The following is a 25,363-nucleotide window of genomic DNA, read 5'->3' as shown; positions in this document are numbered from 1 at the left end:
AAGAGACGTTGACACTCATTTCATCTTCTTAGCATAAATGCAGAATAATGCGCCCGGGATCACGAACCACTGCAAGAAACAACAGAAGTTGTTTTGCCGCTATGAATTATGAACAGTTTGAAGCAACATCAACCTTTTTACTCTGCATTTTATAAATATAAGTCAGCGACGTTTTGGGGTTTTGCGAGCTATTTGTTAACAGTAGGTTGTGGTAAACTTTTTTTTTTTTTGATGAATGATACAGTCATCGTCTTACATTTATATTATATTTCTATATTTCTATATTATTACTCATTAGTAGTAGTAGTAGTACTATTAGTTATTACCTCTTACAGTGCTGACATTTACTGAAAATGTCTAAACATAGCTAATTATTGATTATGGCTGGGAATGATTTTTAGTAAATGGACAAAAATTGCAAATTGTTTATTCCAAATACGGGGTTCAAAGTTATCACAGCATTTTACAATTAGCATCCGCATTTGGAAAATAGTCCAACCTCACCCCTGTTAAACTCAGCTAACCTTAAAGACCGAGCATAGTTGATTAAATGCAAAGGAAATAAATGTGTTGGCACAGCAATGACAACAGTACCAGGCAAATCCAGCAGATTTAAGAAAAAAATAAATTCGCTGTCAATATCCAAATCCTCTTAGTCAACAAAAAGTCACGTGGGGAAAGAAGAATCTAAAAAGTATTTTGACATTTGGAGTTGTATGCTGAGGGCAAACGGGGTATTTGACAGTCGGGGACTGAAACTGTTTCCATATGGCTACAGCTGGCATTACTGCAGGCCTGGGGCAACTGCAGATTCCTCACAGCCTAAGAACTGGGATTGTGCACAGTCAATGGCGAATGAATCTTCAAAGATGACTAGAAATCCGATCTCTCACTTATTTCCATTTGGACAATTTCAGTCCCGAAGAGGAAAAGACGGCAACAAAAACGATTATTTACATTTTTATTAGATCTTTTTTTTTTTTTTTTTTTTTTTTACATTTTCTTAAATAATAAATATTTTATCTTAAGAGATTTAGGACCAATGCTGTTTGTGTATTAGAATCTGTGCTTTATTAGGGGTCTGAGCATCTTCTCATAGATATGACCATTGAGGACACTAGTCATTGAGACTAAGATTTTTTCTTACATATAAATACATTTGACATAATAACGGTTTAGAACATGAAACTTCAGCATGGTCATTTTAGTTATTAAATCCTCCCACGCTGCTACAATATCCATATACTGCTCGGCACAGCCCCCCTGCTCCCTGCTCTGTGACGCCCCCCATGCTGTGCACAGCACTGCAAGGAGTCACTGAGAATATAAATATAAGAACATTCCACAACTTACTAATGAGGAAGAAATTAAAAAATGAGATACATTTTCTGGCTGGTTAGAAGACTGAGCCTCACTCATAAACTTTTATAGTGTAAGTGAAAATTTTTGCACAGCAGCCTGTTGTTCAGTGGGTCTGGATCCTAGGAGGCGTCAACAGCGCCTCCCATTTTCAACCACATTTCTAGAAAAATTACACATTAAAGTTACAAAAAGTCACATGCTGTGACTTCGAGTGTGTGTGACATATGAAATACTAACCCAAATCCCAAATCCCACGAGACACAAGACAAAAAGTGACATTTTCATCTTTGACAAGATAATGTGTAACAACTGCACTTCGAGCTGGACAACATTGTTGGGAATGAGGTCCCAAGTGTCCCAACAGTGTAAAAACGCCTCATGAAAGAGCAGCGAAGTGCTGCGAGGACGGCCGGCAAGGGACAGAGAGAACGTACCGCGCTGTTTTACGGCCCGGCCTGCAGCGAGGCATGATGGGAAGTAATAACCACATCATTACCAACAGCGCCTCAGCCTTGTCAGATGTCAGAGGAATAAAGGAAGCACGCAGAGTTCACGCTCAGGCTGCTAGTCCACCGCACTCTAGGACTCTGTCCCACATGTGAGCGTACTCACACAGACATTTACACAAACCTTTCTCCAGCTGATGAAACACAATCACACTTTCTAAGAGGATATCCACACACACACACACACACACACACACACACACACACTGTTGCTAGCTGTTTAGCTGCCAAGACAAGAGCCTTTGCTTCCGCCCCAGTTCTGCCAAGTCAGGTCAAAGGTCGCATGATTCACTGGGAAGAGTCCTGAGAGTGTTGCTTTCCAGGGGATCACCCGCTCATTATCAAATAGCCGCATCAAATGGGATGAAACCTCTGCGGGTTCACGTGCGAATCTGCGAGAGGAAGGATTAGCACCCTAGCAGCTGGCGTGCCTGAAGACTGCGGTGGTTTTAGGGCAAGATGCAAACACTTACAGTATGCGCAGACACGTTTGCTTCCTGGCTCACACACGCATGTAAAAGCTCTTTCTTGTGCTCGCTCTCTCATCATTCAAACTATGATGGGTCCTTTCTTGTTTCATGCTGCAGATGATTGCAGAAAATTCTTGGAGGTAACTTTCCCTACTCTAATATACACACTGGCTTCTGCTCTCAGTTTGCAGGCCTCAATGTAAGTGAATCCCCAATAGCAGAAGCCCCCTGGAGCAGATAGAGACATAATGTAATATCTGATCACCCTCCGTGTAATACCGTAAGAACACAATGTCCTGGAAGGGAGATTTCATTACGACCTGTCCGTCAAAAGCAGGCCAGCCAAGTTTAGACGAAGGTTTGAATGATTCATTTTTCAGCAGGCTTCTTTTTCTTCATCTCAGCGAGCTAAGTGTCGGTGCCAGGCGGGATAACTGCAGAAAAATCAGCGGCGGGTGCCAAGGTTTGGAAGATTGTGCAAAAAGTGCACTTGAGAAAAGCAGGCGCACATATTCACACGTGCACAAACACACACATGCAATGCACACACGTTCAAAATAGCCTTGTGTTTGAAAGGAGAGATCATAGAGTCAACTTTAAGAGCAGTACTTTGTTAAATTACACCTCAACATCCCCACACAATAGAGCCTGGTGAAATTAGGCCACTTCATCCATTTGCATAGGAAAATCACAGAGTGGGCAAAAAAAAGAAAAAAAGAGAAGAAATAAAAAGAGTAAAAATAGCACATTGTCAACGATGGTAATCGAAACCAGAGCCACAGCTTTTTCTTTTACCCTTCAAGAGCTCAGAGCAGTCAGACTTTTTTTTTTTTTTGTTATTTAGCTTGAGATATGACCAACTTTAATAAAAACATAACTTTTATCTGACAACAGAGTCAGGGAGGGCAGCTCAGGTACCCCAGTTGTGAACAAGAGCCTAAGTCACGTTGACTAGACCCATACGTCGCTGCCCAGAACCCTCACCAGCTGGTTTCAATTAAATAGGCCCAACTGGAAAGAGGAGAGGAAGGCCGCATTCACCAAAATGGTTCGCTTTTTCAAGCCAGGGGTTCTTTCTGCTTTCTGTTTCTGACAGCAGATCGGCTGTTCGAAATTTGTGTAAACACAGTGTTTTGTTTGTTATCGAGGGCCAGCCATTCCCCAACTGCCCCTGCAGGGCCGTGCGGTGTGCCGTGCAACATGCAAATGTTGGAAGGCAAAACTCCCGTCCAATGTGCTCCGCGATATCTCACTGAAGAAAGATGTTTTAGGTTTATTGCATTGGGAATAGAGAATAGCAGCACGAGCACACAACCATCTCTTATCCAAAAATCTCCTTGAATGAGATAATAACCCCCCCAAAGGGAGGCTCACTCTCCGCACTTATTGTTTTGGTGACCACAAGCTCTTTCCCCCGAGACGTTCCACTTGGCTACGTGCTTAAGCAGCCACAGCCTTTCTGCAAAGTGACCCACGGGAGGATGATGTGTACGGGCGATTTAACGAGTGAGGACCTATTGTGTGTTCTGGAGGGTTAAAAGGTGACTCTGAGTTAACAATACTGCACGGAAACACCGGACAGGTAGGCACCTGTCAGCTCAGCAATAACCTATAGGCCAACGTCACATTTGGCTTTATATGGCTCTGCCAAAGACCGACCTGACAAAGGCCAAAACTATGTGCCCGCGTGCCTTATAATTTAGATCAACTAACCCTTTAATTCAGCCTGACACTGTATATTTGGTAAATTTGCAAATGTTTTTAGATGATGTTTGGCTGCACAGCGTGAATATGAAATTAGCTGCTCGCGACTCGGAAGGGTACAAATAATGTCGGAAAAGAAAAAGAACAAAAGCGTTACGCTGCGCAAGTACCGTGGGGGACGGCCCGGATGATCACACACGAAGGGTCGAGGTCCAAGTCAAGGCCAACCAGCTGTAAACCCGAGTGCATGAACAGACCCTCACACCCTCTTCTGCATGATTTAAAAAATTTTTTTTTTAACAAGTTGCATATATCAATTGAGCGCCGCAAAAGTTACACAGAGACATTTTAGGAGCTGAAATATTGCATTTCCAAAATTGGAAACAGCTGCAAATTGACTGTGGCTTGGCTTATTTTTATTTGTTTCTTCTTTCGAGTTAAGACCTGCATAGCCGAGGAAGCAAGTAGAGACACCCGATTTTGCAAGCTTGAAAAGCAATAATCACAACAACACAGCGAGAAAACCTAAAAAAATCAGTTCTGTACAAATTCTAAATCACAACATGGTTAACCTCCTAATAAAGTTAGAGTGCGTGCTGCACACAGAGCAGAGCAGAGCTACAGTGGATCTACTGATGGAAAACTCATAAAATAAGAGAGGAGATAACAATAACATGGCTCTCGCTCTCTGGTGCCAGTCTATCTTTGCTTGTCTCTTGACTCTGACACTAAAGCCCTGCTCCGGCCTCCCTCCTTTTCCTCCCAGCTCAAACCTCACTGGCCTCCCTCCACTCCACCCCCCCCCTTCCTTACTTCTCTCTTTTTCCTCCCTCCATCTCCCATCTAGCTCTTAAATTATCTGTGCAGGCTTTGGGAGATACCCCTTCCTGCACCAGGGTCACTCGTCTTACCACAAGATGGGGAGATGAGGTGTGTGTGTGTGTGTGTGTGTGTGTGTGCATGCGAGAACACTGCATACTAGGCAGAAATGCATGCTTTTCATTTGATGCCCCCGGAGGTGGGAGGCGACCGCACAAAAATGTCACTTTGGAGGTGCCAGTGATGGATGGCCAGCAGGGAAGTGAGATGTGCAAGAGATTAGGAGCAAGCTCCTTTTTTTTTTCCCTCCTCTTATTTTTGTGAGACAGAAAGCAGAGAGACAGGTCAGCCAGGCAGCACAGTGCAGCCTGAGCTCTGAAAACAATGGAAATTTGCAGTGTGTATTTCTGCATGTGGATGTGTTTGAGTGTTTGTTGATGCGAGAGAGCTTCGGTAAGTCACGTGTAAGAACAAATCATTCTGTAGCTGGGATCCATTATTACCGCAGAGAATCAAGCCAAAATCAACCCTCCGCTCTCCCTCTTTCTCTCTAACTCCCTGTGTTTTACAAGTGAAAGTAGTGGAACTTTTTTTTTTTTTTTTTTTCCAAATCTGCACAGACTTGGGCATATTTTATGGTCCCTCCACAGTGCAGAGAAAAGTGATGAAGAAACCTCGGGGATGTAGTCATACTTCGTGCAGAGATTTATCTCCGCTTGCTCGAGGAAAAAGTACAACCCAAAATCTTTACCTGATCATCCCCACGTCGGCTACCTCCCAATCAACCTTGCTGTGGTCCAGTGACTATAAAGCCAGGAAACTTTAGATCACAGCTTCTAATGGGCCTTTCTGATTGCACAAAACCTTAACTGGTCCCTTTTGATCACGCTCGACTCTGCAGACCAAAAGGAGAAAGCCAACCCCAGCGGAGATTAATACTATTTCAGTCACACATTTGGTCCGAGCGTGTGTGCTCAAGACGAGGGGAATGACCCCTCCCAAATGAGGCATGACAATCAAAGTCACACAACGAGAGAAATGTATCTCTGATGTGAAAATAAACCTGATGCAAAACTCTGTGAAGCATGCACAGCTCTGGCCACATTCATTTATTATTGTAACCCAAGGCTTTGCGTCGACTTTGAATGCGACACGAAAAAAGACTTGCAGACAGTGAACCGCAGAGTTGAAAGACTTCTCTTTTAATACATATGTGCATTCCCTTTATAAACATAATTTAGCGGCAAACCAAGTTTTAAAAATAGACTGTGTAAATAATTTTTGTTTTAACCTGTTTAGAGTAGCAGCAGGGTGGGGTTACCACACCAGGACAATTCAGTTTGCCACAAAAGACAACACAATGAGTGCTACAAAGTGAAAACAATGCCATAGAAATCTAAAGGTAATTTTCAGTACTTGTACATAGTTTACCCAATGTAACAATATCCCAAATACACTGAAACTAGTCCAGATTCAGGCCTGGCTATTGAACCTCACTGCTTGTTTGGTATAGACCAGTTTTTGTCTGTAGTAGCATCAAAGAGAAGGATCACATGGCTGGTCAGATATACAATCTTGTACAAGTACAGTGTTCTTTTCTACTCATACTTCATGACTCAAACCCCTTTTTTACTGATTTTAAACCTTTTGGCCAAGTGAAATTGATAAATGATATATTTGACAAGATAGAGGATTTGAAGAAATCTTTTCAACCAAACATAATCCCCCCTATTGATGCTGGCTGTTCCTATGTTTCCACTGTAATTTGTCGGGGGGGATACAAATGTACAGGCTCACAACCATGAAAGCAAAATCTTACAACAAATTACAAAGATTTTACAAACTAACTCAAACTACTAGATGGTTCATATTAACTTCGGATTAACCTCAGTTTACTAAGTCTCCATCACTTCTTCTGGAACAATCGAAGGGGTTTGTGAGTTATTAAGAAGTTGAAAAGTTTCCCTTTAGCATCTGTACTGACTCAAATGTATCATTCTAATGGAACCGAGCTCACAACAGACTAAAACTACAGGTTTATCGAAGTCTTCATGTAGCTATATTCAGACTTTCACCCTCATGCCCCCTCTCAGATTTAAGCCATTTTCCATTTTCCGGTGAAAAGCTGGGCCTGCCTCCATTATTCTCTATTATTTGTTCCGTTGCAGTGTTACATCAAACAGCTGTATTTGCATTACATTAAGATGCGTTCACACCTGCCTTATTTGGCCCAGGTGTGAAATATGCCTTGGATCCGATCCAAAAACATGAACCACTGTTTGAATGCAGTTTTTTGGATGGTTCATACCTTCAAATCCATTACAATCAATATGAGGTGTGAAAAAGCTCTAAGTGACTGTGAATGAGGCGACAGAAGAAGAGGAGGAGGAGAGTCAACAGAAACGTGGAGAAAGAAGCTAAACGGAAAGAAATGTTCATGTAAAACCTTGAATGTACAAATGTTTTAAAAATCATTATTCCACTAAACTCTATGCAACAATGATTTCAAACAGTACGGACAGAGACTATATGGATGAGAGCCAAAAAAGGTACAGTCGAGGGCTCAACACAAACCCCAGACTCAGACGGTGCAGCAGCCTTTAGCTCATTTTGTCAGACGCTTAGCTGAAAATATGCTCCATCATGATATGTATATAAGATGTTGGTTGTCGGCCACAGGCCCACTATGAAGGATGGATTAGATGATGAATTCTTCACACTTGAGCGATAAGTGACTGAAGAGCAACAACTGAACGACTAAAATCAGCTTACTTGATAAAAGTCCTGAACTTCATTGGTGACTGAACAGCATTTTGTGGCTCGTGGCCCAAAGAGGTTTGTAATGACTTATAAGAGGCCTAACTTTGGAGATCACAGCACAGCACAACAGCACGACCCCTGTGTCTGACCGCTCACCGCTCACGAGTCTTAAATCTGTCGGGCCTCTAAAGAAAAACACACATCACTATAACTTCAATAATCATCTGAAGTGATCAAGTGACTAGTGCTTTTCCAACCTGTGCCACAAACGAAATGGAACCAGACATACATTAACAAACTGTTTCCAGTAATAAAAAGAGGACATAAAGTGCTCAATTAGAATCTGCAGAATAAAAGTGTCACAATGATTATATTTGACAATCATAATAAATGAAATGGAAAGCGTTTTTGGGCTGTGTGTTTTCAACTTATGCAGCAGATTGTCCCATGGAGAGGACAGGCGCCCTGAGACGACCCGGCACCGGTTCACTCGGACCCGACCAGCGTGCTCAACCTCTTCAAAAACGCGTGTCGGCCCAGATTACTGCGTGACTCGCAACCTCGCGTACGGCCAGGGACACGTGCACGTGGAAAGATCCATCCAAAAATACTGCAATTAGACCATGAGTTATAATACACAAGGATTTAGTTTGTTCTGCATCGTTCCCCGTCCAGTTCTTGTAAAATGCGCCTTCTGAGGAACATAAAGTTTTAAGGCAAAGTTTGTAAGAAATGTTTTTTCCCTTTTTTTTTTTTCAGTTCAGTTTGATTCAACGGAAAACACTAAATGCATGGCTGGGGGGGAATATCTGTTACACTGCTCTCTGAGAGACTGCAGTCATCATTATTTCAACATTTATTAATACTGCGACACACAGACAGAAATACACAAACAAAACCCGGCCTCTGTATCACATTGCTCAGCTGTACATGACCTTCTCTTCCCTGCCTTGTTGACCTGGCTGACTTTGTAGGTTTTATATTTCATGGAGGCTTTTTTTCCTTCCTTCTTATTGCCCTCCATCTTTTTTTACAACCCCCAGCCTCGCCTCTGATGCCCTAATCATATTTCCCTCTGTGTTTGAGAAGGTTCAGCATCACCAAAACACGGAGAAAGCAAAACGAGGGAATAAGCAAAGACAGTTTAAAGTTTGTTGCCAACATGATTTACAAAGCCGACTGATCCACAACACAGAGGGAGACACAAACACTTTCCCAGCGACACAAAACAGGCGGCCGATCACAAAGGAGATGCAAAGACAACTTAACAGAGAAGGGGATGACTCTGTTGGAGCTGGGACTATGCATAGCAACACAGTAACACTTATTTCTATATCTGACTCCAGCCATCTGCATTCCTCCACTGTGAAGTCTCAAAAGCTCGAGTGATCATTCTCCCACCTGCTCAGGACACAACCCGCAGCTCTGCCCTTGACTCTCGCTACCCATGATTCCTGTGTCTGGCACTTCCAGCTGAACCTTTCACTCCACCCCTCCTCTTCCGTCATTCCCACAACTCCCAGTAACACTCGTACGCACGCCTAAATCTGCCAAGTGAAGATACTGGCGCAGATAACAACAGAAACCTTGCAAATCGCAGCCAAGGCAGCGTAACACTTTATCTGAGAAGGCAAAACAAAGGAAGGCCTGCTGAACACTCCGACTACGTTTCCTCTCAAAGGGGAACAATGCCTTTAAGAGGAGGGGGCAAGGACTTATGTGTCACGGACGGGCCTCTCTGAGGGAAAGAAAAAAAAAACACTTCATTTTGATTCACAGCAAGTTTAAGAAAATAGTTGTAGCGCTCTAAGGGTATGAGGGTGAGGAGGAGGCAGATGAAGCAAGAGAGCAAAGAGGACGAGAAACAGACTGCCGAGGTGACAGGAAGATCTATGTGGCGTCTTTATTGTTCTTAGTATTAAGGCTTTTCTTTAAAGGAATATTCCAACAAAACATGGCCATGAGTGCTCTGCAGTGAATGCATTTAGTTGAAAGCTATGTAAGAAATGTACTTTTTTGTCATGGTCCCTAAAAAAAAACAAGAACAGAGATTTAGATTCTTAGTCTTGGCAAAGTATAAACTGCATGAAAATGAAAACAAAAAGACTTTATAGCCACGGTTGGTGATTAATAGTTCTAAAGTATTACATATACCTGTGGACTAAAACATATTTTTATGACTTTTTATGGTCATACTTTACTTTATTTCTTTTTGTTTCCCATGTTTCCCAATTAAAACAAACCCTGTGGAGTTTTCTTGTAAACAATGTTAACATACAGACACTCACCGTAATGCACACAGTGTATCGCTGAGCTCTAACAAACATCTTGAAGGCATTTGCCTCTTCCTCACCAGCACTTGATGCACTCACCAATAATTACCATTAAATAAAAACGAGAATATTTTTAGTCTCGGGTTTTTATTAAGCCTCTGCTGCAGGATTCAGTGGGAATTTCTTCAGTATTTGAGGAAGGAGCTCTCTCCATCGCTAAACAAGGACAGTGCAGGATGTGAGAAATTACATCACAATGAGGGAAATAAGGAAAACCTCCTCCTAAAAAAACTATGAGTGGAATGTGGATTGACCAAACATGGATGAACCTGCTGCCAGGAGATCTTTGTTTTCAGCACTGTTCTCTCGCTGAGCTTCCAAGAGGAAGAAACAAAGATTTCTGGGTAATGAAGTCATTTGTGTCATATATCAAATTGCAGCTGCTAAAGTAGAACAACCCAGTTCAGCCTCTAAAATTCTGTGAGTCATTGCACAACTGCTGTTTGGCTTTAAGAGCTGCCCACTGCACATCACACAACCCAGATGTGAAACAAAAGGCACATGCAGTCGTACTCACTAACAAAAGTGACAGATCAACTAAACAATCCCCGACAATCAAATTTTCTAAGATGCCAACAAGAAGAAAAATAAAAGAAAAAGAAAAAAGAACCCGTGTGTTGCAAAGCAGGCCCAAAGGTGTCCGAACATATTTATCATCACAATCAAGACGGTTGATAAAGTTAAATTCTCTGGGAGTGTTTCCAAAACATCACACATGGTGCAAAGAAGAGTGAAAAATGCCAGCTTCCCCTCATGCATCCAATCACTGGGGGAGAAAGGGAAATGGAGAATGTGAAAAGGGTCACAACCCAGGGGATGGAAATGATCCCCCAGTTGCTACCGGGTATCTGGTGTATAAACACTGCACTGGAAAAACATTAGTCTAAGTCTGAAGGTTTACACTATTTTAACACACTGAGCTTTGAGGTCTCATTGACAGAGGAGACACAAATTGTCTGAATGTGACCTGTTCATTTGGGCTGTTAAAAGTATAGCCAGAAAATTCACTGCCTTTGCATTTCAGCAAAAGAAAGAAAAAAAAAAAGAAGCTATGTTTCCAAATGTGGAAGGTCATTTGAATTCCTCCAAGTTATTAGATCTCACGCTTCTCAAAGGGGAGAGACTGACTATTCGGCCAGGTGGTGTGGTAAAATCATCTCTGAGAGGGGTGAGAAAGTTCAAGCTTAGCATGAAACCAATCTAGAGTTTAAACTTTGGGAACTATATTCTCTCATTAGCCCCACAGTAAAGACTTGCAGGAACGCAGATTGCCATCTTCCCCTGCAGACAATGTGAGAGAACATTTGATATTCCCATTTGGCCTGAGCAAACCTTTAAGTTAACTTAGCTAACGCGATTTTGCCAAGTAATCCTCGATGTCAGTGATACGTGTGTTTGCCTGCACACATCTGATTGCCGTACTGGATTTCAGTTTCACTATCGGCAGTGGTTGAAAGGGCATCAATAACAACTGTCAAAGGCATCGAGCTAAAGTTTAACTCTTCATTCATTTGATATCAGGAAAACAAAACACTTTGCTGATTTTGTTCCACAGGCTCTGATTTATATAAAGTGTGTGTGTGTGTGTGTGTGTCATATAACCTGTAATAACACAATTTTTAGGTCCTGGTTAAGATTTAATAACACACATAGAACCACATTTGCTTTTCATTAACTAGCAGCTCAGCCACCCAAAACTGGGTTTAGGGGTCCCTCATTACACTTCAGAGAAGTTAACTCGATATTTAAAAAAAAAGAAAAAGAAAAAGTGCATCACGTAATGCAAAGTCAGTGGACAGCTTAAGTTTCACTCTCTCTGCCCCCAGCATCTTTTCAAAGAGTCTTAAGAGGTCGCCCAATTTTAATGGTCACTTACTGCCTGTGGAGCCGTTTTTTCCAAAGACCACCCCAGTGCCAAAACAAGCCTAAGGCTCGAACGCTCAAGGTAGTACTGGCACTGATGATGCAAACCTGTACTGGAAATGAATTGCTCTCTCTTCCACTTCTACTTGAAACACTTGAGAGGAAGCCATCCTGGGCCTTGAACCTGAAACAGCAACCTGAACCGAAGATTCATGTCTTCGGTGGAAAAAGTAAAAATGGACTTTTCTTTTTTTTTTTTGTGCAGTTCATTTCACTGATAAGAATAATGCTGAAACATGCAGCACTCATTTCCCTTTTCCAGACTGCTCAAATATTTGAGGAGGCACATTAAAGATTAATTGTAAAGGATAGAATGTTTTTGGACACGGAAAAAATAAAGTTATCATGCCAAAGAACAAAGGCCTTCATACTCATGTCCAAAGAAATTTATGATTTAATATAATGCAGAGCTGAGCGTAAAAAATACATTTAATAAACGAGCACACAAATGCAATAGGTGGCTCTGTTTTATGTGCAACTTGGACAGTCTAAATCCCATTAATCCAGTTCAAATTGACCTCATTACACTTATTCTTTCCAAATGTGGCGATTCATGTCCTTCCCCTGCCAAACACATCAAAAAGACCAATTTTAAGGTGGCTTCATGCTACCTGTAAAGAACAGAAGAGTCAGCAGTCTACTAACCTCAGCACGTTGTGTTCTCGGCTGGCTGGCGTCTGTCTCGATAGCATACACATCCACCAGGTAGAGGTCAGAGCCTCGTTCTCGGTCCAACTCTGCAGCTGTCTGTATCACTCCGGTGTGGCGGCCGATAGTGAAAAGGCGCCCCGCGGCTTTTCCACCGCAGCGGACCGCCACAATGAAATACTCCACTTTGCTCGCAGAGCCTCGTGGGCTGGAGGCATCCAGGGAGATGACATTGGTTCCCGGCGGCAGTCCCTCTTTGAGGATGGTGATGTACTTGGGCTGGGAGAACACAGGACCATCCATCCCTTGGAGGATGATGGTTAGCTCAGTTCTGGAGGTCTTGCGGTCGGTGCCGTGGTCAGTGGCTGATACTGTGAGGGTGTACATTAGCCGGGACTGAATCAGCTGCGAAGCCAGACGAATATCCCCACTGTACCTGTCCATGATGAAAGTGCCCGAGTCCCCTTCCACAAGCTCATATTCCACTTCCCCGTTGGCCCCGTCGTCTGGGTCGACGGCCACCACGGTCGTCAGGATAGAGCCAATGACTATGTTGGGCTCTGCCACAAGTGCATTCTGGGTCATAAAAGTGGGAACATTATCATTTTGGTCTGTGACCCATATTGTGACATTTTTCAGGGCAAAACGACGGAATTCAACTGGAACTGCCTGGTCTGTGGCTTTGATCGTCAGCTCAAAAATGCTGGCGAACTCCCTGTCGATTTCCCTGTTGGTGCATATAAGCCCAGTGCTCTGGTCAATGGTGAAGTGCTTTCCTCTGGGAATCTGCTGAACAATGGAGTACTCCAGCTGCCCATTGATGTCTGCATCTGTGTCGTGAGCTGTAATAGTCATGACTGAGGTTGCGATGGGAAGGTTTTCGGAGATGGATTTTAAAATGTCACCGGGGGCAAACACGGGAGGGTTGTCGTTAAAATCCCTGACGTGAATAACCACAGGTATGGATGAGGAGCGTGGCGGTCTGCCATTGTCTTTAGCAGTGATGTTGAGTTTGTACAGAGACTGCGTCTCAAAGTCCAGCTTTTTAACCAAGAAGATGCTGCCGGTGTTGGGGCTAATGCTGAATGTGCCATGGTTGTTTGTAGCTGTGATGCTGTAGGTTATGTCGGCATTTTGCCCTGAATCTGCATCGGTGGCGGTCACAGAGGCTACGAGCTCCCCTATTCTCATGTTTTCCAGGACATCCACAGACAGGGAGGATTTAGGGAAGGAGGGAGCGTTGTCATTTTCATCCAGAATGCTAATGCTAAGCATACAAGAGGAGGACAAGGACACAGCACCTGCATCAATGGCTATAATTTTCAGTGAATAGGAAGATGTGGATTCATAGTCCAGCTTTCCAACTAGAGTAATTTGTCCAGAGCTGCTATCAATGGTGAACTGTCCTTCCTCGTTTCCCTCAGCAACGTGATAACGAACCAGTCCATTCTTGTTCTCATCTACATCCGAGGCCGAGACCCGCAGCAGCTGCGTCATGTTTTGTGCTGACTCTGAGATAGAGGCCTGGTAAATGTCTTTGGTGAATTTAGGTGGGTTGTCATTGATGTCTTGAATGTAAACTTGCACTTTGGCCTGGTCTCTGAGGGGCTTGGGGAGACCCTGGTCCGATGACACAACCACAAAGCTGAACACAGCGGCGCCTCTTTGTCTCATAAGAGACTCTCGGTCCAACTGCAGCGTGCTGGTCAACTCCCCGGTGATGGCATTTAGCTCAAAGTTGGGCTGCGGAGTCTCAAATGCATATCTGACCTCACTGTTAGGGCCAAAGTCCTTATCCTCAGCATGAACCCTCCCAACCACTGACCCCCTCTTCTGCTCTTCCTCAAAATGAAACACATAATTGGTGCTGTTAAAGAGGGGGCGGTTATCATTTACATCATCTAGAATCACACTGACATTGACGGTGGCACTCAGCGGTTCCACTGCTCTGTCTCTGGCCACAACCACTAAATTATATCTGTCCTGTATCTCTCTGTCCAGCTCTGCTTTGATGTATAGCTGCCCATCTGGGAAAATACCAAACACATCACCCGTGTTGCCACCAACGATGTCGTACATAATCTCCCCGTTGAGACCCGAGTCTTTGTCGGTGGCCACCACCTTGAAAAAGCGGCTATTGACAGCCTCAGACTCCAGGATGATGGCCTCATAAGAAAGCTGGTCAAACATCGGCGAGTTGTCGTTGACATCATACACGCTCACGATGAGGACGAGGCTGGAGGTGTGCTGAGGAACCCCCATGTCTGATGCAATGACCTCCACCTCGTAGGAACTTGTAGTGACCTCCAGAGGCCCGGTTAGTGTGATGAGGCCGTGCTTCTCGTGAATAAGAAACAGGCCTTTGGGGTTTTGTTTGAGGCTGTAGACCACCATGCCATTTGTGCCTTCATCTGGATCTGAAGCTTTGGCCTGGAATATGACATGACCTGTGTTCCAGTTTTCCACTGCACTCACGTGCTCCACAGCATGAATAAAATGAGGCGCGTTGTCATTTAAGTCCTTCACAGTGATGTTAGCCCAGGCCTCCCCTGTGATCTCTCCAGCCCTGGCTACAACTTTTAGCTGATAAAAACCCTGCTCCTCTCTGTCTATCTGACTTGATGTTGTGATCTGACCTGCACTGTTCAGAGAAAAAAGCCCCCTGTGGTCCCCTGCGGTAATTAAATATGAGATATTTGTGTTCAAATCTACAGTGGTGGCGGAGACGGTGCCTACAGCTGTCCCAATGGCAACATTTTCAAACATGACAAAGTTGTAGACTTTCTGGCTGAAAACCGGCGGATTATCCTGTGTGTCTATAACAGTGACAGTCACAATGGCCTGAGTGTGGGAGCGCAGGCCACTACCATCTGCTGCCGTCACCTGCAGCTGGTATGCAGTTTTCTCCTCTCTATCCAGGGGCACAAGGGTGGTGATTTTCCCGGTGTTGCTATTAATGTGGAATTTGGCAGCGTCTCCAGCCGTGATTATATATTTGACTGTACCATTTCGACCCAAGTCCGGGTCTGAGGCCGAAACTGCGGTCACATAAGAACCTGGGGGCTCGTTCTCTTTAACATTGGCAAAATACTGCACAGGGTAGAAAACCGGCCTATTGTCATTGACATCCCTCAGGGTGATGTTGACTTTCCCTACAGAGTGCAAAGGGGGGCTGCCTGCATCTGCTGCCTGGATGTGAAGTAAGTAGGAGGCCTGATCCTCCCTGTCTAGCTCCACGGCTGTGCTTAATCGGCCTGACACGGCATCCAGGCGAAACAGCTCCTGGATGCTGGCTGCAGTCTCTGCATCAAATGAAAACCGGATAGTTCCATTGGCCCCGAGGTCGTCATCTGAGGCAGACAGCACCACCAGCTCGGTGCCAGCCGGAGCATGCTCCACCAGGGAAACATGATACGTACTCTGTGTAAACGTGGGCACTTGGTCATTCACATCGGTGATGTTGACAATCAGTTGTGTGTAAGAAATCTTGGGCTGCAGCCCCTGGTCTTTGGCACTAATGTTGAGCACAATTTCGGAGGCTATTTCCCGATCCAGCAAAGCGGCGCTGGTAACCAGGCCACTGTTTTCACTGATGGAGAACCAGCCCAAAGCATTTCCAGACACCACAGAGTAGCGCAGGTTGGCATTCTGCCCAGAGTCACCATCTGTTGCAGAAACCCCTTTAATGTAGCTGCCTTTTGGTATGTCCTCACTGATATCCACTCTGTACAGCGTTTCCTGAAATATGGGTGGGTGATCATTGATATCATTGACAAAAATGACCAGACTGGCGAAAGAGGAGCGGGCCATGGGCTTTCCATTGTCTGACACAGACACAGTCAGGTTGTACGAGGAAATTCTCTCCCTGTCTAACACACTGGCCACTTTGATCAGACTTAAATTGGGCACAGGAGACGTGTGCACTTCAAAGTGTCTCTGCTCATTGCCCCCTAAGATCGAAACCGATATGTTACCGTTAGCCGTGGGGGAGTCCGAATCTGAAACGGTCAGTAAAGCCACAACTGTGCCAATCTGTGCGTTTTCATCAACAGAAGCAAACTTGGAAGTGGTGGGGAAATACCTAAACTTCACCACCGGGTCGTTGTCGTTCACATCTAAAAGTTTTATTGTAGCCTCTGCTCTGCCGGACAGTGAGGGCACCCCATTGTCCACAGCATGGATAGTCAGGGAATACTCTTTCTTACTTTCATAATCTAAACCCTCTTTTATAACAATAGTGCCTGCTTTGGAGTCAATCTGGAAAGGTGTCCCCTCATCTAAAAAGTACTTGATTTCAGCATTGGCTCCCTCATCCTGATCGGATGCTGTTATCTGCAGAATACTAGAACCTATGGCCGCGTCCTCAAAAACACTCGTTTGATAGTGATCTTGCTCGAACATAGGGGGGTTGTCGTTTATGTCTTGGATGGTGACGTTTACTTGCAGGTAGCCAAACTTTTTCGGGTCTCCTTTGTCCTCCACTTCAATTAGAAGCTGGTAAAAGGGAGTGACTTCTCTGTCCAAGCCTCCAGTGGAAACGAGGTGCAAGAATGCCCCCTCCCCACTAGGATTGACTGTAATATCCAAGCGGAATTTCCTCTGCTCGTTGCCCTTCACTATTCTGTACGTGGTGTGATCAACTCCGTTGCTGCCAATGTCTGAGTCGGTGGCAGTGTCCAGGATCACTTGTCTGCCGCTGCTCGCGTCCTCTTTGAAAGACACAACGATGGACGCGTCCGGAAACACCGGGGAGTTATCATTAATGTCCAACACTACTATCCTGACCTCTGTGGGGTAGGTGGGCTGGCTGGACAGCACCACGACGTTTATGACATCGCTTTGCAAAATCTCCCGGTCGATCACCGTCGAAGTGTGAATGACTCCGGTGGTGCCGTTAATTGCAAAAAGTTTGTGGTTCTCGCTGAAGCGGTACGTGAAGCTGGGCTTGGTGTCTATAGTGCCCACGTAGGTGCCGACAGGCTGCTCCTCCAGGACCTGAAACTCTTGACGGACTTGGCTGGATGCTGAGGACCGCGACAGAGTCCATAACATTAGTAAAATCACATGAAACCGGCCTGAGCCCCTACCTGTGAGCGCCATGGTCAGTTAGCCAGTCCACCTTTCTCAGACAGAGTCCATGCCTATGATGCATCAACTTTACTGAGGTTGGGCGAGTCACTAAAGCATTGTATTCCAGCGAAAGTGCAGAGAAAAGTCAATGGGAAAGCCAGCAACGCCTCTTTCCACACTTCTTCAGCGGTCCAAAGTTCTCCACGAGCGTTGGTCTATGTTGCGCAGCGCACTCGCTCAACGCACCAAAATCCGCTGAATGAACCGAATGAATCCTGCAGATCAGGGAAGTTTCACTTCAACTCCTTAGATGCAAAATTTCCCCCAAAACAGAAAACAAAAACAGAATCTGAAAATCCCTTGAAAGAATAAACAATACAAAAGCCGCAGGCTCTTGCTAGACGCGTAAAAAGTTTATCCAAAGTCTGCGCGCAACTCTGCGGGGTTGAGTGTGTGTGCGGGCACCTCAGCCTGCGCGCAGTCCCGTCGAGTAACGGTGCAAGCACTTCAGTCATATTGTGCTCAGGAGTCCCAGTAAGTTAGGACAAAGCTGGAGTTCGGCAAACTCCCTCCCATCACGGATCCCATTGGATAGCGGCGCTCCTGTCCGCCCTCCCACCGTCTTGTCCTTTTCCATTGTGCGGCGCGGCGCGGCGCGGCGCGGCCCCGCTTGTGCAGGAAAATGTCAATCAAATAGGACAGGTAATGATGAGGCGAGCGATAAGAGATGAACGTGTGTCCACGCTGTCCTCACCGTCATCTTCACAAGATGAAAGTCCCTACATTTGAGGAAAAAGACGCGAAGAAACACTGTGATCGTGTGATACATTAACTTTAGAAAAGAGCAAAGCTCCATCACCATAGTGGGATATTTTTAAATACTAGACATAGTTGGAGACATAAGAAATTGTTAAAAGTACCTTAAAATAATACCGTTTCATCAAAAAGTCATATTTGACATGTTTCAGCATTGAGAAGTATGTTAGTACCCCAACATATTTCAAATATAATAATCATATAATAAACAAATATCATTGTTGTCATGCAATTGTAAATTATTTCTTAGAAGAAAAATGATGTTAACTGTATATTGTTTCAGTTTATTTCTAATTTGAAAAGCCATAATAATATTATGTGTAAAATAATGGTGAAGGAAGCGTGTCAAAAATGGGTACATGTCTCCATCTAGTGGGCAAATGATGGTAGAGTCAGAAACTGAAGAAAAACACCCATCTGTGATGCTGTGTGACAACCAATGTTAATCAGGCGTCCATTTTGCCTAAGACAGATCATACCAGAATAAAAGTGTCTCCAGTTATTTCTTTAAAAGTCTACTCACACAAAACTGGTCGTTGTCCCTGCACGTGCAGCAGCATCAACATGGGAAAGATGTTCTTCACGTATCAGATTATACACACAGCATTTACACCCTGGCTCCCTTCTCTCTGCACATGCATCCTGGATTACACTTTTCCAACTTTGCACTTTAGTATTAAACAACCGCTTTTTTTTCCCCCTGCTGTTGGACTTTTTGTAAGAACAAGATATGGAACATTCTAAAACCCATTGATGCAGACTTTTTGATCTTTATTGGCTACATGTTGAGTGACATTTAAACACATAACGCAGAAAAGACACTGAGCCAGGATGATACCAAACTATGTGCTGGTCAAAGCACAATTGTGATAATTTAAGCATTCTCCAAGTTACAAACTAAGTGAAGAGCAGTCATAGGAAATTGAACAGTATTACTCTAATTTATTCTTAATGCATTTCTGACTTTTAAATGGAAATGCTTTTTTGCCGTTTATGGTTAGTTAGCGTTACTTTTCAACACATTCTTAATATACTTATTATTATTATTATTATATATAAAGAAATAGATAAATACCACCGTAAGGTACATAAAATATTTATCTGTTTTCCATTTCCGTATCTGTCACAAAGTCGTGTTCTAGAGAAAATTTTAGAATAATCTACCGTAAATAATCCAACTAGTTTTAGGTCTAGTGTCAAAGTATAACAAAGATACTTTCAATGTAATTTTTATGTCCATAACAGGCACTTTATGAATTATTGTACAGATAAGTCCCCCTTCAGTAGGAACTAGGTGGCGGTGACGAGGAAAAACTTTGAAGAAACCTGTAACTGAGCCAGACTCCGAACTTCAAGAACAAATAAACTTCAGTCATCAGTCATGTCTAAATGAAACATGTACACGCTGGTTAAAATACATCCTGTAGAACAGAAGAAACATCCATTTAATGACTGTCTGTAGTGTCCCGACAAAAGGTTGTGTCGAGGTCACACGAGTTCACTGAATAGCGTAATTACAGGAGCGACTGAATTTCTGTGTAGGTGACCTGGGAAGTGGAGCCTGCAGCTGAACCCCTGCGCTGCACTTCATCCGTCCTGTGAAATAACATTACAGAGGATAATTATAACCCTCATGGTTTTGAAAGACATAAATGTTTATTCAGCTTTGCTATTTGACAATTTGTGGCTTCCGTAATCAGGCCGTTGGCTGCATGGACTTTAAGTAGGACATGAGTCAACAAATGTAATTGAATTACAGGGGGTGGGGCAGGGCTGCTGGTGGCTGCTCGCTCTGCGCAGCCTGACACAGGCTCCGTGTTTTGGTAGCAGACGGAGCATCAAAGTAGATTACTTCCTCACAGGAGACGTTTAGCTAACCTGATTACGCCGACTAAGCCAGGAGCTCTCGGGAGAATGTTTGAGCTATAATTCCTACATGCTGACACTGATCCCAGCCCTAATGTGGACACGGAGGAGATGCTGATGCGACAGACATGCAGATACAGTAGCACAGTGAAAGCGGAGACACCTGTCTTAGCAAGGTTGGCATCGAATGTGCACCTTGTTGGATTCATGTACTGAGGGAGACATTGTGCTCTGTGCTCTTCCGAGTTAGATGTTTGCTCTGAAAATTAGAAAGCCCTGCCACTTTGGTCCAATACAAGTCACGTGGATACAGTCAAGATGTAGCTTCCCCATAATTTTGCTAAACCGTCTATTTGTCTGACAAAAAAAGTGACTGAAAGTTGTTTTTGGTTTTTTTCAGTGTGCAAAATTCCTAATTCCATTTGGAAATTGTGCTATTTATTTTAACATCTTTATCTTTGTCATTTCTTCTGTCCCACGTCAACAAAACTTCCAATTATTCATTACTGTCGTCCCCTTAACTCCCCAAATGTGTCAACTGCCATGTTCCCTTTTCCCTTTCTAGGTTTCCACCACCACCATCACATCTCTTTCTGTGCCTTTCTGCACAGGCCTACGTGTTTTGAAGGTACAGATACCAACCGAGCCTAGTTGGTAAAGTCCTAAAGTGGTCAACAACAACAAACGCTCATCATTTGTAATTTATCAAAGGGTCTTTGAGCTTCCGTGCCAGCTTTGACATCTGTTGCTGACCCCAAAAGTCTCTATCGACGCAATCGATAAAGTGTCTAATTATCATAATGTATGTGTATTTAAACGTACAGCAGTGAACCTGCAGTGGTTTTTTCTCATACATCAAGCTACTTTGGGCTCAGTCTCTTAATGAAAAATGGGAACAGGACCAGTAGGAGGCCAAACTGCAAACCCTTCAAAAAAAAAAAAAATTGACCTTTTCTGCCATCTGTGCTACAACCACTTTCCACAAAATGAGGCTTTTTTTCCTGCAAACTTGGCTCTGCTGATAACCGCAATGTGCAGCCGGCACACAGATGTCACATTATAAAGTGAAAACCCTTCAATAAGATTAATTCAGAGCATCAAAGGCTGTTTCATACACTACAAAAAAAAAAAGCCCAAAGCAAGTGCAGTGCCTACACTCAAAATCTATTAGCTTATTGTAAAGTAAAAGCTCGGTCACAAAGATCAAAATGCAGGAGCCAATGAGAAGATGAAGACCTGCAGTGAGCCGTTCGTTAGGCATCTTTTGTCTCCTTCTGGAGTGTGAGGACATGGGATCTGACTTTAAATGAAGTAACGCAAAAAAAAAGAAAAGGGAAAACAGGGTTTGAACATGATTTAAATTAAATTAAATATGAGGATGAGATGCTAATCTTGTTAATTTCATTCAGTGACACTCGAGCGCAGATTTCAGGGTCAATCTCATGTCATTCTTTGAGAGTGGAAGGGAAACAATTGTTAATACGAGCATAAACTTTTTTTTTTTTTGTTGGTTTCAGTCTGAGGCAACAACAGCCGTTTTTAAAATTGAGCTACAAAAAGGTTATGGTACCGTTTGCTTCAGGGAAGTGACAACAGTGACAACATTGCCCCGTTGACCAATAACAAGTGTGTGAATGGCAAAGCAGTAACACAGACAGTGGATCTACGGGACGTCTACTTGTTTTACACGCGTCTGAGTTTTACATCGCCGCAGTGGTTTTCTGCTGCAGTTTTCTCAGTGACCTCATGTTGTCGACTCTAATACGAGGCCACATTCATCTGCTCACGCATGGAACGCTCACTGCGTGGCAAACATCATTAAGGTCCACTGTAGAGCGCACATCACACGGGTGCTGCATGAGATGTTTGCTGTTGCATTTGCAACAAACCAGTCATTAATTTCAAAGCGGACGGACAGAAACCGCAGACATGAAGTGTGGAATTGCAGTATACAAATGCTATGATGAAATATTTAGTATTTCATGCTATAGTGACCCCAAAGCAGGAACGGAGTCAGGTGCCCAGCCAGGTACAAAAACTGCAGCTAACTCACTAGTGATGCTGCTGTTAATGCTGTTAAATATAAAGTATTATACAGGGACATGTCTATAGATACCTGGTCTATTGCATATTTCACAGACGTCCGACTCTGTCCCATCCAACATGCTTTTGTTTGTATAGAGTGGGATGCTGCTTTCGGACATATGTACACACATGGATATGTGCTCTTTAATAAGAATGCGTGCCTGTTATGGTTTTCACACAGAAAAAAGTTCAAATCTTCAAATCACATCGGCTCATTCTCGCCAGCTTTTATGAATTGAAAAAAGTCTCCTAGTGTCAAACTGTGCACATACTGCATAGAATTCTGCACATTACTCTGAACTATCCCAGGCACATAAGAAAAAAACCTAAATATTAAATACCTATAAAGGGATTTGTGGTTGAAAACACAAGAAGATACATGCAGTATTATGCCGAGAAAAGCAGGAGCTATAAACACTTGCTGCAATGCTGCAGCTCACCTACAGGTATCACTGCTGGATCATAAAACACTCCACACTAACAATGAAGTCATTGCCAGGCACATATACATATTTCAAATGATTTTCCCCACAAATCTGTTTTCCTCGGGACACAGGCCTGTTTATAACGAAATCATGCTGATGGAAATCCGATAAAGCCAAAATGTTTATTGCAACAGCCTTCCATCGCACAAACTCCTCCAAAACAATATTTACTAAAAGCTCCACCACAGCCAAAAAGACTAAATATCTCTAAATTAATTAGTTAATGAAATGGCATTTTTCACACAAATAGTTAGGCTAGTTAAGCAGCAGATCCATTTCGTTTTATTTATTTATTTTTATTTATTGCTTACCTGTTTCCACATTGTTACAGGCTTATTCCAAAATGGATCAAATTCATTATTTTCCTCAAAATTCTATGAACAATACCCCAGAATTGTAATAATCTAGTTTTAGGGTTGGACCCAATAAAAAGGCACGTGACACAACTACTCAGTTTAAATAAGGTTTATTATAAAATATAGTAGTTGTGTAGTAAGTCCTCCGAGTCGCCAGATGGTGCTGAAGTCCGGGCTATGGGAGACGGCACGAGGATGAGAATCTTGACAGTGAATTGTGGGAAATGGTGTCTGAACATGGAGCTGAAAAAAAAAAAAACTTACTAAAGTCAGTGGGAGGATGAGCGGAGTCTAGAGGAGACGCGAGGTTCTTATGTGGAACAGTAGAGCAGAAGAATCCTGACATGCGGCGGGGTTGAGTAACTTGCAGATAGGGTCGGGAAATGGGTGGGGGGAGGGGGACACTGGGGAAGATGTAGTGGTCTGGACCCGCAACACAGAGGCAGGCCTGATAGTGAGCGTGTGGGACGTAGCCGTGGTGAGTCTCCGATCCTGGATAGTGAAGAAAACTCCAAAATCCCATTGGTGATATAATATGCAAACTCCATAATCCCCCTCGTGACTCAGTGCAACAGTGTCATAGTTCTGGATTCCATAAATCTCTTACATGGTTCTTAACATGAGAATTCTTATAGCGGATATTTACTTGACGGAGTCCTTGATACTTGATAATGTCTTGGTCAACAAATGGTGCATGAAAAACCTTCAGTGGACATTCATTGATTAAGTCCTTGATACAGGTAACTTGAACACATGACGGATACTTCCGGTAATCACTTAACTTGGTAAAAACGTAGACATGACGTGGCAAATCTTCAATTTATAATCACGTGGTTACAAGGGCTTGTGAAAAACATAATCCCTCATGGGCAGATAACAGTTCTCATAATCCTGGTCATTCGTTAGATTAGCAACAGAGAGTAAATGGGGAGCAGTTACTCACAAAACCAAAGTAGCAGGCGGAGTCAGGTCGAAAACGTAGATCGTAAAGATGATTTAGTTGAAAGCTGCGGTGAGAAAGCAGACGATCTGGCACCTTGGTGAGGAAACTCATGAGCAGAGCAGGTGAAAGTAATTGCCGGTGATTAGTAAAGCGGGGGAAAATGTGACGGGACCAGGAAGTGGCTGCAAAATAAAAGTCTTGAAGCGGGAAGTGAAGTTGGGGAGCCTGAGAATAATGACTTTTTTTGGGGTTTAAACTGTGTTTAAAATCTATGCATTAATTAAGAACATAATACGAAAAAAAACCCCATGTACATCGAAATTGAGCTCTGGTGTGTCGTGTTTCCCCTGATCATCCTTGACATGTTTCAACAACTTGCTTAAAGTCCACCTCTGGTAAATTCAGTCGATTGGACGTGATTTGGTAAAGAATATACCTGTCTACATAAGGTCCCACAGTTAAAAGCGCACGTCAGAGCACAAACCAAGCCATGAAGTCCAAGGAAGTGTCTGCAGACCTTAGAGACAGGATTGTATCCAGGCACAGATCTGGGGAAGGGTACAGAAAAAAAGCATTGAGGGTCCCAATGAGCACAGTGGACTTGGCGTTATTTAAGGAGGTGAGCAGGAACCTGATGCTCCACATCCAACCTGATCTTGAGAGGTGCTGCAAAGAAGAATGGGAGAAACTGCCCAAAATTAGGTGGCAAGCTTGTAGCATCATACTCAAAAAGACTTGAGGCTGTAATTGGTGCTAAAGGTGCTTCAACAAAGAATTTAGCAAAGGCGGCGAATACTTACGTCCATGTGACTTTGATTTTTAATAAATTTGCAAAGATTTCAAACAAACGTCTTTCGCATTGTCATTATGGAGTATGTTTTGTAGAATTTTGAGGAAAATAACACATTGAATTCATTCTGAAATAAGGCTGTAGCGTAACAAAATGTGGAAAAAGGTTAAAGGCTGTGAACACTGTGTATGCACTGTATATGAAAATGTATTATGAAATAGTGCTCATTCACATTCCAGCACTGCCAGAGCTTATTTATGCAATACCTGCCAGGAGAGATTCACATCTTCTGATGCAGGAATAAAGAAAACAATTTGAAGCCATTTTAATAATAATGTGACTTTCGATAGATACTGTATAGATGGAGCTGACACAGCAGGCTTCCATACACACACACCCCCACACACACACACACACTGCAAATCGC

The 25,363-nt window shown here is 43.4% G+C and overlaps 1 protein-coding gene across 2 annotated transcripts in view; it reads right to left on the bottom strand.

Annotated features, from left to right (window-relative positions):
- The window catches only part of fat4 (FAT atypical cadherin 4), a 96,840-nt gene extending 78,723 nt beyond the window's left edge, over window positions 1-18,117 (bottom strand). For both annotated transcript variants that reach the window (XM_067518221.1, XM_067518222.1), the window contains exon 1: window positions 12,523-18,117. In XM_067518221.1, coding sequence (XP_067374322.1) covers window positions 12,523-17,625 — 5,103 coding nt within the window. In that variant the 5' untranslated portion in view covers window positions 17,626-18,117. The remainder of the gene's footprint in view (window positions 1-12,522) is intronic.
- Window positions 18,118-25,363: the final 7,246 nt, after the last annotated feature.

This window comes from Channa argus, chromosome 10, assembly GCF_033026475.1.
Source record: "Channa argus isolate prfri chromosome 10, Channa argus male v1.0, whole genome shotgun sequence".
Taxonomy (NCBI): Eukaryota; Metazoa; Chordata; class Actinopteri; order Anabantiformes; family Channidae; genus Channa; species Channa argus.
Note: the sequence above shows the minus strand (reverse complement) of the source record. Positions and strands in the feature narration are given on the sequence as shown.